Source organism: Myotis brandtii, unplaced genomic scaffold, assembly GCF_000412655.1.
Source record: "Myotis brandtii unplaced genomic scaffold, ASM41265v1 scaffold149, whole genome shotgun sequence".
In the NCBI taxonomy this organism is placed as follows: Eukaryota; Metazoa; Chordata; class Mammalia; order Chiroptera; family Vespertilionidae; genus Myotis; species Myotis brandtii.
This window is the reverse complement of record NW_005355385.1, coordinates 1273633-1291028: the sequence shown is the minus strand read 5'-3', so window position 1 is coordinate 1291028 and position 17396 is coordinate 1273633. Positions and strand designations below refer to the sequence as shown.

At 37.5% G+C, this 17396-nt stretch overlaps 1 protein-coding gene across 5 annotated transcripts in view; it reads right to left on the bottom strand.

The window, feature by feature from the left end:
- Positions 1 to 17396, bottom strand: part of KDM4C (lysine (K)-specific demethylase 4C) — a 335517-nt gene that overhangs the window by 267941 nt on the left and 50180 nt on the right. For all 5 annotated transcript variants that reach the window (XM_014535707.1, XM_014535708.1, XM_014535709.1 and 2 more), the window contains one exon: positions 4345 to 4538. In XM_014535707.1, the coding sequence (XP_014391193.1) occupies positions 4345 to 4538 (194 nt within the window). The remainder of the gene's footprint in view (positions 1 to 4344; positions 4539 to 17396) is intronic.

Below are 17396 nucleotides of genomic sequence, written 5' to 3'. Positions count from 1 at the left end.
AGAAAAAAATATATATATATTTTCTAACAGTATATACATAATATGCCTACAAATAATCAGATAACATATCCAGTTAATGTTATGTACTTTGATTTAAAAAATAAATTATAAAAAAAGAAAATATATATATATTTTCTAACAGTATATACATAATATGCCTACAAATAATCAGATAACATATCCAGTTAATGTTATGTAATACTTTGATTTAAAAGTATTAATTAAAGGCCTTGGCCAGGTAGCTCATTAGGTTAAAGCATTGTTCTGATACACTAAGGTTGCATGTTCCCTGGCAGGGCACATACAATATACAACCACTGAGTGCATAAATAAGTAGAAGAACAAATCGATGTTTTTCTCTCTCCTTCTCTCTCTATCCCCCTTCCTTCATCTTCCTTTCCCTCTCAATGTTTCTCTCTCATCTATGTTCTCTCTCTCTCTCCCTTCCTCTCTCTGAAATCAATAAAAACATATTTTTAATAATAATTCAATAAAAAAGCATCCAACTAATTTTATATTTATTCTGAATCATCTGACATCACTTATTGCTGCATAGCATTTTAACAAAATCTCAGTTGGTTGAATAAAATTTAACCAAATCAATAACATTCAGAAAAACCTTCTCTCTTGATTTTAGACCTTTCCACAGCTTAAGACATGTCTTCTTTAACCTCACCTCTCATTCTCTACAGAGTAAATCTGAAAGTCTCTTACTCATTGTGTTTGGACATGGACTTGGAAAGGAGAATTCAAGACATCATCTAATTCTATATCCCCCAGCAGTTAACCACTACCGTAAGCACAGGATGCTTGGGAGAATTATATTGTACCCTTGAAACTTCCAATCTATTATATGCCAAGTTTAGACTTAAAATAATTACTATGACCAAAGAAAGAAAGGGATTCATTTTCATAAGGTTATTAAAATAATGGTAATTATAAATATTTGGATAGTACTTTACAGATTACAAAGTAATTTCACACAGAGTATATCCCTGGACCCTTCTAGCAATCCTATAAGTAGACAGTGAATAAATCATGCCTCCATTTAGCATTTAAAGAAATTTATGATTAAAGTCGTAAAGTGTTTTGCTCTAAGTCATTCAGCTGGTAAGTGACAGATTGGGATTTTAAAACAGGTCTTCTTGCTCCAAAGTCAATATTAATTCTAAAAAGAAATAAATACCACTGACTGCCACAGCAGTTTTCTATCTGCTTACTTTAAGCATTCCTTTGCCCTTAAACCTTTATGTCAGAAATGTTTAAATAAATCGCCAGCCCCCTCTGAAAGTCTCTTCAGTACATCCCTGTATTCATGAAAACTTACTAAGCAAAATCTGCCATATATAGTGCCCATAAAAATATGTCTCGGGGCTCCCACCTGGGGCTGTGCATATTCTGCAGCTACTCAGAAATCTCAGGAAACTTGGTGTCTTAATAGTTACATTTTAGACAAGAATCCTTATAACATGTGTGTGTTTTTTTTCCTTCTCTGCCCTTAAACAGATTGATCTAAAAAGCCTTCAGGCAAAAATCTAAGGGATACAGGGGCAGAGGAGAGCAGTGTAGACATGGAAGTAGGGAGGGGATTCTAGGCAGCAGTCTTTGCAATAATCATACCAAAAACATGGTATGAAGAACTGAAGATGAAGAAGAAGCAGAAGTTCATCGCCAGCCTGTAAGGCCAGAGAGAAGGAGGAAGACACAGCCAGGAAAGAGATGTCAAGCTCAGGAGAGGTCACCCCTGGAGAAGAGTAAAGGCAACTGTTTCAGATTCAACTCAACAAGCAGGAAAGGAAACCAGTGTGTGCACATGTGCACACACACCTACATCACTTTGTCATCCTCTCACTTTGTAGAGTAAGTGAAAATATTCCTATGGTTGGAGGTCATACTGGTTAACCTTGTCATTTTGTGGGTGAGGAAACTAGAGTCCACAGAAGTACAGTTATTTGTCCAAAGCCAGATGTTAGTAGCAGAATAAGGACTAGAGACCTGATTGCTGGTCCCTTGTGTCTTAGCTCTGCCACACACACACTGCCTGCCTCCCAATATTTATATGAATTTGTACTGCTTCTACCAACTTTCAAAGCTCACTTTAAATATATTACGATGATTACTAAAATGAATTTTAATGATGATTGAGTTTACCTCAAAGTATTTAACACTGAGCTAATATAATCTTTCTTAAATCTACTGGGAAATATCCTTACAGTCATTTATATCACTCATTTCCTACAGTAGTTATCTTAGAAAATGGAATGTAGATTAGCTGTCATATTCACTGCTGTGTTTTATTACTTTATCATTATAAATAATGGTCAAGGTTAAAGATAATAGTGTTATTATAAATCTACCCTTAATGCATATAATGGAGTATATATGCTTAATAACTAATAGAGTAATTAAATGCTGAAAATATACATACTGGAAGAAAGAAATACTTTGGACACTGCATAATTATTCTCACAAACTGCAGTGCTCCTTCCCAAAAACACAAGATTCTAGAATCAGTCTTTTTCCTGACCAGAATATTCTCCCCTAAGTGATCTTTAGGAGACAACATAATACTTTCTCAAGACAAGAGGAAAGAATAATCTTTCTCTGTAAGAAAGCAGGAACCACATATAAACTCCTCTAACACTAAAAATTCAAATTAATGTCCCAGGCATTCTCATTAATTAATATTTAACAAAACTCCAGAAAAGTTTTGCTACTAACGTTTCATTTTTCTTAAGGGAAATATAGTACCTAGTTACCTAAATACTACTAGATTTCATCAACACGTTGATTTACCCACTTCATTTAATTTTATCCACTCTGAAAGGGGGTGTCAGAAAGCATGGAGATCACTATCCAGGAGCCTATGCACTACTTCTTAATATTTCTCAAAGTCTCCAAGAGCTAAGTCCCAAAAGTACTAAAGGATGACAGATGTTTAGAAAGTTGTTGAAAGATGACAAATAGAGACCCACAGGGCCTAGAGTGTGTGCTCACAACTGAGCCACCTGTAAATAACTGTGAAATGAATAATCCCATCACACTGTCATAAAACCTCTCAACATCCTACAACCATGTATTCAAAATGTTTAAGTTTGGTTTATTCCATTAAAAGAGCAGAATGCTAAGAATTAATCAAATTAAATGTGCTTACCTTTAAAATAAGTTAAACAGCCCTGCTCAGTTTGGCTCAGTGGAAACAGCTTCTCACTAAGTATTTTTAGATGAAAAAAACTCCATAGCAAACTAAGAACTGCCTGGATTTCTCTTGTATATCCTAAGAACTTTGCCCTTCCACCTAATACTTTCCTTCCAATTAGATGTCATTTTCAATCATTAGGAAGTTTTCCTATATTTGAATTTTTTGGAGAAAGCTTACCATTTCTCACTTCACCAAATGATAAAACCTCAATGGCAAGATTGGACTAGAACTTATACACTGTATTTCAACTCATGATCAGCAGAACTTGAAAGAGACCATTCTCTTTAAATAGGAACCAAGAAAGCTGCTGGGCTGGCACAATACCTGAAGAGTATCCTAAATGTTCATCAGAACATCCTATTTCCTGTTGTCCAGATTATGCTTCATATGCTCCTGCCTGTGTGTTATCCTGATGTACATGTATTAAAGAAAGTAGACTGGTATTATAGAAAATAGAGTTAACTCATTAAAACAAGTTTAAAACATGAAAATGCCTGACACAAAGGATACCAGGGTTAGCAGGCTAATAATTACAAATGCGCAATGAATGTACTATCTAATGCATTTTACAGAGCAGTAAATCTTAAGAAAAATGAAGAAGTTCAGAAACAGAGGAAACTGCAAGTTAAGAACACATATCAACATTCACTTGCTCTCTGACCCATGCCTATTATTCAAAGAGCGATAACAGACCTCCTGATTCATCTCGCCTCTCCCTCCAGCCATCACATACTATATAGAAATGGTCATTTATTTAGCGGAGGCTGGACTGGAAGATTATTAAGATTATTTGATACTTTACATCCAGGAAGTCAACTTTCCCATACACCTTCCAACAAATGGTCAGATAAGTAAAGATGCCTAACAAATTCTTCAAGACTAAAATATCTATCAACACAACACACACATATACACATAATGGTCTATAGGCAACTTTAGATAGACAAGTCACCACTAGCTTCATGACTTTGAGCAAAACCCTGGGGAAAGTGGAAGACAATCCATTATTGCAGTCAAAAACTTTCTTACAGCTCATATTAAATCTGATTCCACCAAGGGAAAAACATCCTCTTCAATAGATTATAGTGCCTTGCCCAAACTTCAAAATTCCAAAGTGAATGAATATTAAACATGTAACTTGCCAAGACTTGGGCTCTCCAAAGTGGAGATAATTAATGCTGTAGAGGTCCATATCCTCGGTGTGCCACGCGAATGTGGTTTTCCACATGCCAAAATAGAGATATGGGGTATTTACACCCTCAATAGAAATACCGCACTCTTCCTCAACCACATCCAAGATAGTATTTAGGCGAGCTATGTTCCATTCATCCACACCCTGGAACCAGGAGAGAGAGAGAAAAAAATCAAACATTATTACACTAGTAAACATAACATTTACTAATCAAACCATCATCTGCCAAAATTATTACACTATATATTTTAATTCACTTAGAAATGAAAAATAAAGCAATTATTATTCAAGAATCATATATATATATCCATTATTAATTCTGCAAGGTTATTATGAGCATAATGTGGTTCTATATAAATATTAGTATAAAACTAAACCAAAGGACTTCCTGATTCCCAACATAAATGTAAGGTAAGTCCCCACTTGCTATTAGCAAAACAATCATTTCTCCAAAACACATGATCTGGAGTGTTTTCTATTTTTGGCACACCTTTTAGTTTTGAGTTATTTCCACTTTGTTTGTTTATTTGTATATTAGTTTAGAAGTCATATTCAACATCAGGTAATATTTCAAGATACCACTAGCAAAATACATGTTCTTTCATCCCTCTCTCATCCCCATCCAATTCAATTTTAGCATGATACATCATTTCCTAAAAATTTACCTCTATTGGAAAAACTCTTAGCACTAGCCTAAGCCACAGTACATTGTGCTTTTATTGCTTCTTCAAGTAAATATTAAACTCTATGTTGATTATGAATTTTAAACACAGAATAGACATTAAAAAAAAAAACTCTTCTCCAAACTTTGGTAGAATTGCAGGAATGATACAGTTTTCTACCAATAGCCCAACATGAAGGGCGATGATAGAGAGAAAAGGTTAGAATTGCTGGTATAAGAGTTAAGGTTATGCCTGGCCAGTGCTCAATGGTTGAGTGTCACCAGTTCGATTCCCGGTCAGGGCACATGCCTCGGTTCAGGGCTGGATCCCCAGTAGGGGGTGTGCAGGAGGCAGCCAGTTGATGATGTTTCTCTCTCATAGATGTTTCTCTCTATCACTCTCCCTTCCTATCTCTTTAAAAATCAATTTTAAAACAGAGTTAGGTTTTTGGAAAAGATTCTGATTTTGTTAGACCTTACCAATCAATTAATTCACTATAGTATTCACAATTACTTAAAAGGTATACAAAATACGTATTTTCCATATGCCTTTCTCATAATAAAATATAAATATCAGAGAATGTGACATTCCAATGCAATCATGAAGGAACTGCAATGCCTTTAAACCCTTCTCAACCTATTCAAGGTGCTATTAAAGACTGACATTGCCCTAGCTGGTGTGGTTCAGTTGGTTGAGCATCATCCCCTGCACCAAAACTTCACTGGCTTGATTCCCGGTCAAGGCACATACCCAGGTTGTGGGTTTGATACCTGGATGGGGTGCATATGGGAGGCAACCAATCAATGTTTCTCTCTCACATTGATATTCCTCTCCCTCACCCTTCCTCCCTCTCTGTCTCTTTCTCTAAAAAAAAAAAAAGTTGCCTTAGCTGGTTTGGCTCAGTGGATAGAGCGTCGGCCTGCAGACTGCAGGGTCCTGGGTTCAATTCCCACTCAAGGGCACATGCCCAGCCTGCGGGCTCAATCCCCAGTAGGGGGAGTGCAGGAGGCAGCTGATCAATGATTCTTATCACAGATGTTTCTATATCTTTCTCCTCTCCTTTCCTCTCTGAAATCAATAAAAATATATTTAAAATAAATAAAAATAAAAATGTTTTTTTAAAAGTCAATAAAAACATTTTTTTAAAAAGGGGGACATTAAATTAATTTATGTATACCCATAAGGCCCTCTCCAATAACTATGCCAATGGCCTCACAGACAATCACATCTAATATTTCTCTTACACACTGAAAATGTACAGGGTTTTCTGTTTTCATTCTGGTCTATAGATTATTCTCTAATCAATGTAGTAATCTTACCTCCTCAAGCTTTTGGGTTAGAAAAATAGTTGATGGAGCAGTTAATGAAGCTCTGCCTCACTTAACATAATTGAAAGTGCCAACAGAAATAATTTAATCCCCAAATTCTCCTAAGTAGTCATTCTATCTTTAACCCCACAGTGGGAAGTTTGCTATTTGGAAATTGGTCAAAGTAAGTGTTTTAGAGAAGATCCTAAGTTCCAACTTATGAAACTTCATAAAAAGTAGATCAAATTATGTAAAATATTTTATCTCTATTTATAGTGATGCAATCTCTTAACCCTAGTCCAATCAGACTTCAGTCCAGTCATTCTAATAATAAAATCCTATTTAAAAGTCATTACTGAGGCAATGAATATGAATATGAATAATGAATATGAGAGCTATATTATAGGAATCATTTTTAAACTGAATGAACTTGCAAATTTAGGAACAAAGCATTCCTCTGAAACTCCTACATTTACAGAGATCTTAACTTTATTACTGACGGATTTTTTTTTTTTTAAATAACTAAGGCATCCTCAGACCTGCAGGTCTAAGGGGATAAGGGCAGAGAAATAAGAATGCTGGCAGAAGACCCAGATTATAACCCCAGCTCTGCCACTGGCCAGGGCAAAAAACACTGAGATTTTCTAAGCTTCCAGTCTTTCTTCACGAAAACATGAGGACTAGCACCTTCCCAGAGATTCATGGAACACTGAGCATGCTAAAGGTCACAAAATGTTTAGAAAATTTCTTAGAATAGATAGAATAAATATCTCCACTATTCTCTAGTACATCTTACTGGAAAGCCTCCCCCAAAAATCACAATCAAACATGTGTAAAGAGATAATAAAGTCCGATAACATGTATTACTGACATTATCCCCATTAATAGGCAAATAACATGTTTTTTGCAAGGTGAAGTAATGGGCAAGGCCAAGGTTGGCATGAGGCTAAAACTGTAACTTCTTTACAAGAAATTATATGAAATTATTGGAATTTCATATAATTTCAATTGAAGAAGTGGTTGAAATACTAAGAATAGCAGGTGTAAAGAGGCTGTAGACAAATTTTACCACTTCAAAATTTCTTCTCCAGTTTCCGTTCTCTACTATTGACTGAACTGGCTAACTGCCTCCAAGGACAGGCTCTATGCAAGCACCAACAAGCACCAGTCTCCTAAACAAACTCAGACAGAGTATGCCTAGTCTATCATTTAGGTGAAGTGTTAACCACACTGTATCTCATTATACTACACATACCTATATACCACACCTATTCAAAACAATCTGGTAACATGGGTAATGTTAAACCTAAATGAACAAATGGGAAAACCTAAGACTCCTCACCAGTAGTCGGTGGCAAAGTTAAACCTAAATCTACCTGACTCCTGAGCCTTCACTTGTAAGCATTATGCTTCCAGTTCTGATCATTTTAAAATACAACATATCATCCTCCTCTCTCAGCAACAATTGTCAACAAAGATCCAAAGAGTTAAAATTTAGGGCAGGCAAAGACATAAAGCTGCCACGTTCTCCCCACCCAGGGGTACAACTGTCCTACACAAATACTGTTCTACACAAACACTGGCAAAGCTTATAATAGAAGCTGCTTTACTTGGGGGTTGGTGATAAAACTGGTGTAATGTAAAGGTCTCCAGAAAGACCTCAGCTACAAACAAGCACCACAATGACAAGTCAAAATCTGCCAAACTGTTCAATGCTTAAAGCTATAGATCTCAGCAGAAAGTCTGCACACCAGCCCAAGTTCACAGACAAATGCCTCTTCCAGATTCTGCCCATCAAATTAACTCTTCTACATGTTCAGCAGGTGCTTGGGGTTATTTGTCACTCTCCTGATCTCCACTGGGCCAATATTTCCTCCTGATTCTCTCCTATCTTCACCCCAATTACCCAGTCAACTTTCTAGATCTGTCCTACTCTGTTTGTCTATTTACCCTGTGTTTGTCTGGTTTTCTGAAATAATTCATCACTGGATCATGATCTGTGCACATATGTGTAACTGAGAATTTTATCAAGGATCTTTCCTTTGCCTTCCACCTATCGGGAATCAGATGGCAGTTTAAAAGAACTCTTCAGTCTTCAATAGCATAACTAGAATCAGGAGCTATTTAAGGGAGTTACTGGCATCAGAGCATGAACGATGCACCCATAACCATCCACAGAGACTGTACCGAAATTGAGGCCACAGCCCTTACCCTCTGGGCCACTTCCACGCCAATGAGCACCCTCTTCTCAGCACTGTGAGCATCCAGCACCCACTCTATAATGACTGCGTTCAGTCACTGGAAAAGTGAAGGATGACACGGCAGCAATAAGACACATCAGAAACTTCACTAATAATGCATCGTTCCCACCTAATACAGAGAAATGATGCAATATCATCGTAAACCAATTTTCCCCAAACTATTTCTAATGGAACGTTAACCCTACCAGAGGCTGTGGTCAGAAACACTTGGCTTCCTTTTCTCCTCCTCTTAGTCACGGTGCTGACAGGTATTCCGAGGCTCTGAGAGGCCCTACTATAGAAACCTATTTAATTTTGCTTAACTCCGTGTTTCCCAAATATTATTTGACCACAAAACCTTGTTTACATACTCCATTACCTTCTGTAAAATAGTACTATGTGGGACAACACACCAGGAGAGGCATTCTACTACACTGTTCCCTCTGTGCCTCAGCCGAAACGTATCTCAGTAAACAGAAAATAACTCCAACCACAAGGAGAGGGCATTTAAGAACCCATATTCCAGCTGGAATATGGTCACATCTGTTGTTTTTATGACACACATATGTAATTTGATTGTGTCACCTACAAATACACAGAGATGGTATAAATTAAAAACATCCCAAAAGGTATTGATAAATGAAGATGGACTAAAAGATTAAAAGTAGGAAGAAAAGAGGGAAGACTTAAACAAACTTTTAACCCTACCAAATGTGCTAGCAAGCTGAGAATGGGCTTTTTTTTATTTTTAAGGACATAAAAATGAGGGCACACCCATCAAAGACTATAAAAAGGTTATTCTGAGATAAAAGACAAATTAATAAACTCATAAAAATCATGATTAACACACACTCTCTTCTGTCTTCACCCAGCAAAAAGCAAAATGAAATGAATTTTTTTTTTCTCAGAGAATGACACAATATCAGAAAAGTAGCATGCTGTACAGGAGTTGAAAGCTCTCTAACCAAATACTGGCTCTGCCACTCACTGGTTATAGGAGCTGATGGTTTCTCAATGAACATTCATGGCAGAGCAGTGACCAGGGTTCAAGTCTGCCAATGAGAACATGACAAGAATTGTGGCCACCTTGAGATGTCCACAGAAAAGGTCTAATCCCTCAGTGGAACTACTTTAAAATAAATATGCCCATGGCAGCAGAAGTGGAGACCAAAGCTTCCTAACAGCACATAATTCCATACTTGTCTACCTCAAGGGACAGGTGTAAAGACAAGATTGCAAAGTACATATGAAAATATTTTGAAAGAATTTCTTTCTAACTACATTTTTCTTTTTAAAAGGTGGGAGGACCAGAGCTTATTTGCGTTGTATTCTCTGGGGCTCAGGGCCCACCCTACCTCAAAGAGGGTTGTCAGGAGCATGTTCCAAAGGCACATCAGCAAGTGAAGAGCTGAGGGATAAAGCAGAAGCTACAATGAGGTGCCCAAAGAGCCGGCAAGTAACATCGTGAGTGACGCAACCAGATGCAAATCAAAAGGAGTGTAGGGAAGCCCATTTGGAGACCATCTACTATCCTGTCCAGAAAAGCCCTTACTTAGCTCCTGTCTATTGCTGTCACTGGGAACGCTGCTAGATGTTCTGAACTTTTAAGTGAAGCTCAAAATCCAAATTAACAAACTTTTAAAACTGTGGATCAAACAAAAAACATCTGTGGCCACATTTGCAGAAAGATAGCAGGTATTAAGAAGTTCACACTTATTGCAATAATTTTAAAGGGATGAAGGAGGAAGGAACAAGGCAATGCATGCAAAAATATATTTTAAAAATTAAAAAAAAAGTAATGTAACATTTTCTTTATATCTGCCATCCACCCAGAAAACTAGAACTAAGCCTTAAAACTCTGTAGGTACTCGGTAATTATTTCATTAGGACAGGGATCTCAAAAGCACTGGGATAACCCCCAAGCTGGGAAAACAAGAGCAAAACACCCTCATTTTACAGATGGAAGATGCTCAGTAACTTACCAGCCCTCCTTGTTTGAAACTGATAACAGAGCAGCCAGTCTCCTCAGTAGTAAATGTGTTGTCAGTCTAGCAAACCATAATTTTTGTAATCAATCCCTTCATAAATACTGACATGGGTCCCATTTTTATAACAGAGTATATGATCTGGTGTTTCTCATTAGCACATTACTGTGCAGTATTTTGTAGGCATTTTCGCTTAAACTAATTAAATAAAAATACTAATTTTTAACTTTTGGTGAGGGTTTTTTAAGATTCTGCTTTTCTTCATTTGACTCTTACCATCGCTTTCTAAAACCCTTATCACAGCCCGCTCAACACCTAGAGTCCAAACAAAAGACCATCCACCCAATCACCACTAATTTGATGGTAAGTTAAGATTAGGTTACAGTACATGACTGCCCCTAATTCATATTGCTGTAACAAGCCCTCAAAGTTTCAAAGATAATGCACATGGAGAAAGAAAAATACAACTTGATTGGTTCTTTCAAGACTTCAAAATTCAATCCATTTCAGATAGTAATATGTGAAAATTGTACCTTTCACTAACTAAAATGAAAGCTCTGGTTGACATTTTAAACTGGACTGATATTTCTTTAGGATCTTTACACAATAAAAATAAAATTAGACCCCTGTGAAATTCATTTTGCTTTAAAGTCAATTACAATGTGTGACATGATAGCTCTTTTTGCTTCTTCCTATCCAAAAAAAATATCTCATATTATTTAAACTTCTTACTTTTAAAACAAATCACTTTTCTTTTTTGCACTCTGTAAGGCAGCATTTCCATTCCCAGGTAAGTGCTTTAGAGAAACTTTTATACATGTACAGGAACCATGTAAAGGAGTATGTTCATAGTAGCAATATTTACTTTTATATGTCATCCTGATTTGCCACGGTTGTTGGTTCTATCTCTAGTCAGGGCACATACAATATAGAAAGCAAAAATAATTAGAACAACAAATCAATGTTTCTTTCTCTCTCTTTCCACTTCCTCTCTCTCTCTCTCTCTTCTCGCTCTTCCTTCCTCTCTCTCAAAAATCAATCAATAAAAAATTTTTTAAAGATAAAAATGTCTCCTGGCAGGAAAATAAGAAATAAAATGTAACATCGCAAAATGAAATATTATACAGCAATTAAAATAATTGCACAATAGCTCACAAAATAATATGGATAAACATGAGAAATCTATTTTTCAGTGAAAAAAAATCAGTCTATAGGGTAGATAAATGGTGATGGAAGGAGACTTTTCTTGGGGTGGTGAACACAATACAAGATACAGATGATATTATAGAATTGTACACATAAAACCTATATAATTTCATTAACCAATGTCACCCAAAAAAATTCAATTTAAAAATTTTAGAAAAGAAAAAAATCAAAGTCTCAGAAGACTACATAAAGGGATACTATTTTTAATAAGGTTAAAAATAAGCCAAATCAAATATATAGTTTAAAAATATGTGTATGTGAAAAAACTATTTTTCAAACGGCAAGAAATCAAACACAATAGATACATACCTAATTTTAGTGTGCTTTGCTTTATTGCACTTCACAGAGAATGATTTGTTTACAAAGTAAAGGTTTCTGGCAACCCTGTGCAGAGCAAATTAAAACCCTTCTGGAAAGCATTCACCATTATATACGCCATCCAGAATATTTTGTAATTCATGCGAAGAGGTCAAAACAAACAATATTAGCAAGAGTCTGGAAGAAGTTGATTCCAACTCTTGTGGATGACTTAGGGGTGGGGGAGTTTTAAGACCTCAGTGGAGGAAGTACTACAGATGTGACAGAAATAGCAAAAGTACTAGATTTAGAACTAGAGCCTGAAGATCTGACTGAATTGCTGCAATCTCATGATAAAACTTTAATGAATGAGGAGTTGCTTCTTATGAATTAGCAAAGAAAGTGATTTCTTAAGATGGAGTCTACTCCTGGTGATGATTATTGAAATGACAAAAAATGATGTAACATATTACATAACCTTAGTTAATAAAGCAGTGCAGAATTTAAGAGAACTGACTCCAATTTTGAAAGAAGTTCTGAGTAAATGCTATCAAACAGCCTCACATGCATCACAGATAAATCATGAGTCAATCGATGCAGCTAACTTCATTGTTGTCTTATTTTAAGAAAGTGCCAGTCACCCCCAACCTTCAGCAACTACCACCTTGATCAGTCAATAGCCATCAACATCGAAGCAAGACTCTCCACCAGAAAAAAGATTACAACAAGGTTACAGAAGGATCAGATGACCATTAGAAATTTCTAGCAATAAAGTATTATTAATTAAGGTATGTATTGTTTTTTAGACATAATGATATTCACACTTAACACAGACTACAGTATAGAGTACACATACCTTTTATATACACTGAAAAACCAAAAAGTTAATGTGACTCACTTTATTATACTATTCATTTAATTGCGGTGCTCAGGAACAAAACTCACAATACCTCTGGGGTATACCTGCATCCAGGCCACCCCAGGGTGATGGGGTGGAGAACAGGGAAGGACTATAGAAAAGGGGACCCATGGGAAGCACTGTTAACATTCTAGCTATTGGACCTCATTGAGGATTTGAGGTATTCAGTGAATCGTTTTGCTTTAAGACAAATATGTTGCATGTAGATAATCAGATACCACATTCCAAAAAATGATAAAGAAAAAAATCATTAAAAAAAGAATATCTCGGGACTCCACCAAGATGGCGGCATAGGTAAACACCGCAGACTGCTGCCGCAAACAACCACTTCAAAAATACAACTAAAAGATGGAACGGACATCACCCAGAACCACAGGAAGGCTGGCTGAGGAGAGACTCTTCAACTAGAAGGAAAAATAACAGCACACCGAGGCTCAGAGGAGGCGCAGTGTGGAAAATACTCAGGTGCGGAGGTGCGCGCGCAAAGCGGGCTGGTGGCTGAGAGCGCGGTTGTCGTTTTCGGTCAGGGGGGAGTCTCAGACTCTGAGCTCCAGATACGGGCGAATCGCTGGGGACTCGGACCCAAACGGGAGAAGCGGGAGTGTCTGGCATCAGTTGGAAGGCAGCTTTCCCTCCGAGGTTTGCAGCGGTTCCGGGGGTTCTGAGAAGCAGAGCCTCTGGGAACGGGACTGAGAGGGGCTATAACCGCTCCCTCCGCCCGCCCTGTTGAGCCCGCCCCGCCCAAGCCCTGCGCAGAGCCATTTGCCGGATCGCCTCAGGCAAAGGCTAGATTAGCACCTCCCCAGAGGACAGAAGTTTTCCGCGGCAGACACAGCTGATTCACACAGCCAGTCGGCCTGGTGGTCAAATCCCTCTAGTATTAACTACAACAATCAAGGCTCAACTAGAACAAGACTGCGCACAAAGACCACTAGGGGGTGCACCAAGAAAGCATAAAAAATGCGGAGACAAAAAAACATGACAGAAATGGAGGATATAGAGCTAAAAAACGCAATTTTGAGGGCTTGCAATAAACTTTTGGAGAGCTTCACGAAAACTAATGAGACCCTCGATGCTATGATAAAGAAACTAGAAATTAAGCATACACGCTCTGAAATAAAGAATATTACACCCAATAGCAGACCAGAGGAGCGCAAGAATCAAGTCAAAGATTTGAAATGCGAAGAAGCAAAAAACACCCAACCGGAAAAGCAAAATGAAAAAAGAATCCGAAAATACGAAGATAGTGTAAGGAGCCTCTGGGACAGCTTCAAGCGTACAAACATCAGAATAATTGGGGTGCCAGAAGATGAGAGACAGCAAGATATTGAAAACCTATTTGAAGAAATAATGGCAGAAAACTTCCCCCACCTGGTGAAAGAAATGGACTTACAGGTCCAAGAAGCGCAGAGAACCCCAAACAAAAGGAATCCAAAGAGGACCACACCAAGACACATCATAATTAAAATGCCAAGAGCAAAAGACAAAGAGAGAATCTTAAAAGCAGCAAGAGAAAGAGACTCAATTACCTACAAGGGAATACCCATACGACTGTCAGCTGATTTCTCAACAGAAACTTTGCAGGCCAGAAGGGAGTGGCAAGAAATATTCAAAGTGATGAATAGCAAGAACCTACAACCAAGATTACTTTATCCAGCAAAGCTATCATTCAGAATTGAAGGTCAGATAAAGAGCTTCACAGATAAGGAAAAGCTAAAGGAGTTCATCACCACTAAACCAGTATTATATGAAATGCTGAAAGGTATCCTTTAAGAGGAGGAAGAAGAAAAAGGTAAAGATACAAATTGTGAACAACAAACATGCATCTATCAACAAGTGAATCTAAGAATCAAGTGAATAAATAATCTGATGTACAGAATGAACTGGTGATTATAATGAATCAGGGACATAGAAAGGGAATGGACTGACTATTCTTGGGGGGGAAAGGGGAATGAGAGATGCGGGAAGAGACTGGACAAAAATCGTGCACCTATGGGTGAAGACAGTGGGTGGGGAGTGAGGGCGGAGGGTGGGACGGGAACTGGGAGGAGAGGAGTTATGGGGGGGGGGGAAGAGGAAAAAATGAAATCTGAACAATAAAGATTTAATAAATTAAAAAAAATAAATAAATAAAAATAAACACTAAAAAAAGAATATCTCCTGTGTCACACCCCATGGTACCACTCCTGTCCTGGCACCTTATCTTACTGAGAAGAAGATGGTGGTATATTTCTTGAAAACACCAGGGGCATTTTCTAAGCAGTAACCTCTAAACAAACATCTTCATGGATTTGACAGACTGTATAAAATATAAAATGCTGGGCTGCAGGTTGAACTTATACATAAATGACAACTGCAGAACAGAATTCCTCACAATTCTGAGTCAGAATCAACACTGCAGCCTCCGGATTTTTGTCTTGTTTTGATTTAATATTGCCATTGGCAGTAATAACATTTATTCAGTTCATACTATGGAACAGACCCTGAACTAAGGGTTTTATGTCCTCTCGTTTTAGTCTATGAGGTTGACACTGTTATCATCTATATTATCTGTGCCATTTTAAAGATTGGAAAACTGCAGCAAAGAGAAATCAGATAACTTGCTCCATATCTCACAGCTCATAATTGTGGAGCTGGGATTCAAGGGCAAGAATGGAAAGCTCCTGACTCAAACTGACTCTACTGTGCCTAGAGTCACATGGCCAAACAATGAACCAAAAAGTCAACTCTGCACTACATGCTTTTTACATAATCATGGAGGGACAACTTCCTTCCAATCACTAATAACTGGAATGGAAAGTTAGTATACGCTCCTCCATTTATAATGGGGTTACAACCCCATCGTCAGCTGAAAATACCATAAACTGAAAATATCATTGTTGAAAATGCATTAAATGCACCTATCAAACATCATAGCTTATCCCAGCCTATCTTCGATGTGCTCTGAAAACTTACATTAGCCTGCAGTTGTGCAAAGCCTTCTAACACACTGAATAAACTGTAGAGTATCAGTTGTTTGATCTCATGATCACCTGGCTGATTGGAAGCTGCAGCTCGCTGCCACTGCCCAGAATCACAGCAGGACATCATACACATATCACTAGTACAGGAAAAGATCAAAATTCAAAATCTGAAATACTATTTCTACTGAATATATATCACTTTTACACCATCATAAAGTCAAAAATTCATCAATCGAAACATTTTTAAGTCAGGGACCATCTCTAATTTAGTGATTTTGCTTTTCACTTTCTGTTTTGTTAAAGTACTACCTGCCAAGAAGATAACTTGGAAATACTGGCTGAGGCCAATAGCAGGACTCGTGGATCCTCTCACTAACATGCATTTTATTTAAAAATTTTCACAGACATAATAAACACAATTGTTAACTTTTACAAATCTACCAACATGTAGCCCTTGGAGAATATCCTAAAGGAAACCTGAACCATGGGAAGCCCTGTTCTTCTTTAAAGAGGATCAATTATCTCAACATTCAATAAAACAGTAAAACCCCATACTCGGACCCTGACAAGTTATTTTTACATATAGAAAATTAAAATCACAATGATCTTTACTAGTGTATTCATATTTTCTAGACTAATAAGTCCCTTGTCTCATTAAACTTGTTACACTAAATTATATATACTACAGCATAACACAATATTTCAAAATCACTGTCTTGGCCCTGTCTGGGTAGCTCAGTTGGTTAGAGCTTCATCCCCATACACCAAGCTTTCGGGTTCAATCCCTGGTCAGTGCACATACAAGAAAGAACCAATAAATGCATAATTAAGTGGAACAATAAATTGATGTTTCTTTCTCCCTCTCCCTCAAATCAATACATAAAGTTAAAAACTCATGATCAAAATCACTCTTATAACCTTTTATGACAGATTGCCTAAGTACTTAGTACCTATTTTCACCTTCTTTATTAATAGAACCCCATTTAATTCAAAGAACAATGAAGCTGGGTAAAACCTGCATTTCCACTTCCCCTGCAACTAAAGCTAGTCATGGTACATGGTTCTGGCCAACAAAATGTAACTGGTCACCACTGGGCAGGGCTTCCAGGAGAAAGTTTTGAAAGGGCTGCCTCAGCAAGCACAGGTCTTGGTGCCCTTTGCCCTTCCCTCTGCTTCCCTCCACCAGATATCACATGTGATTAGTAGAGCTCGAGCAGCCACCAGAGCACAAGGGTAAGGACCTCTTCATGAAAATGGCAAAAGAGGGGAGTAAGAGATCAACCGAAGGACTTGTATGCATGCATATAAGCATAACTAATGGACATAAGACACTGGGGGGTAAGGGAGGGCAGGGGATTGTCAAGGGCGGGGGGGGGGGGGGGGACACATATGTAATACCCTTTGTAATCTACATTAATAAAAA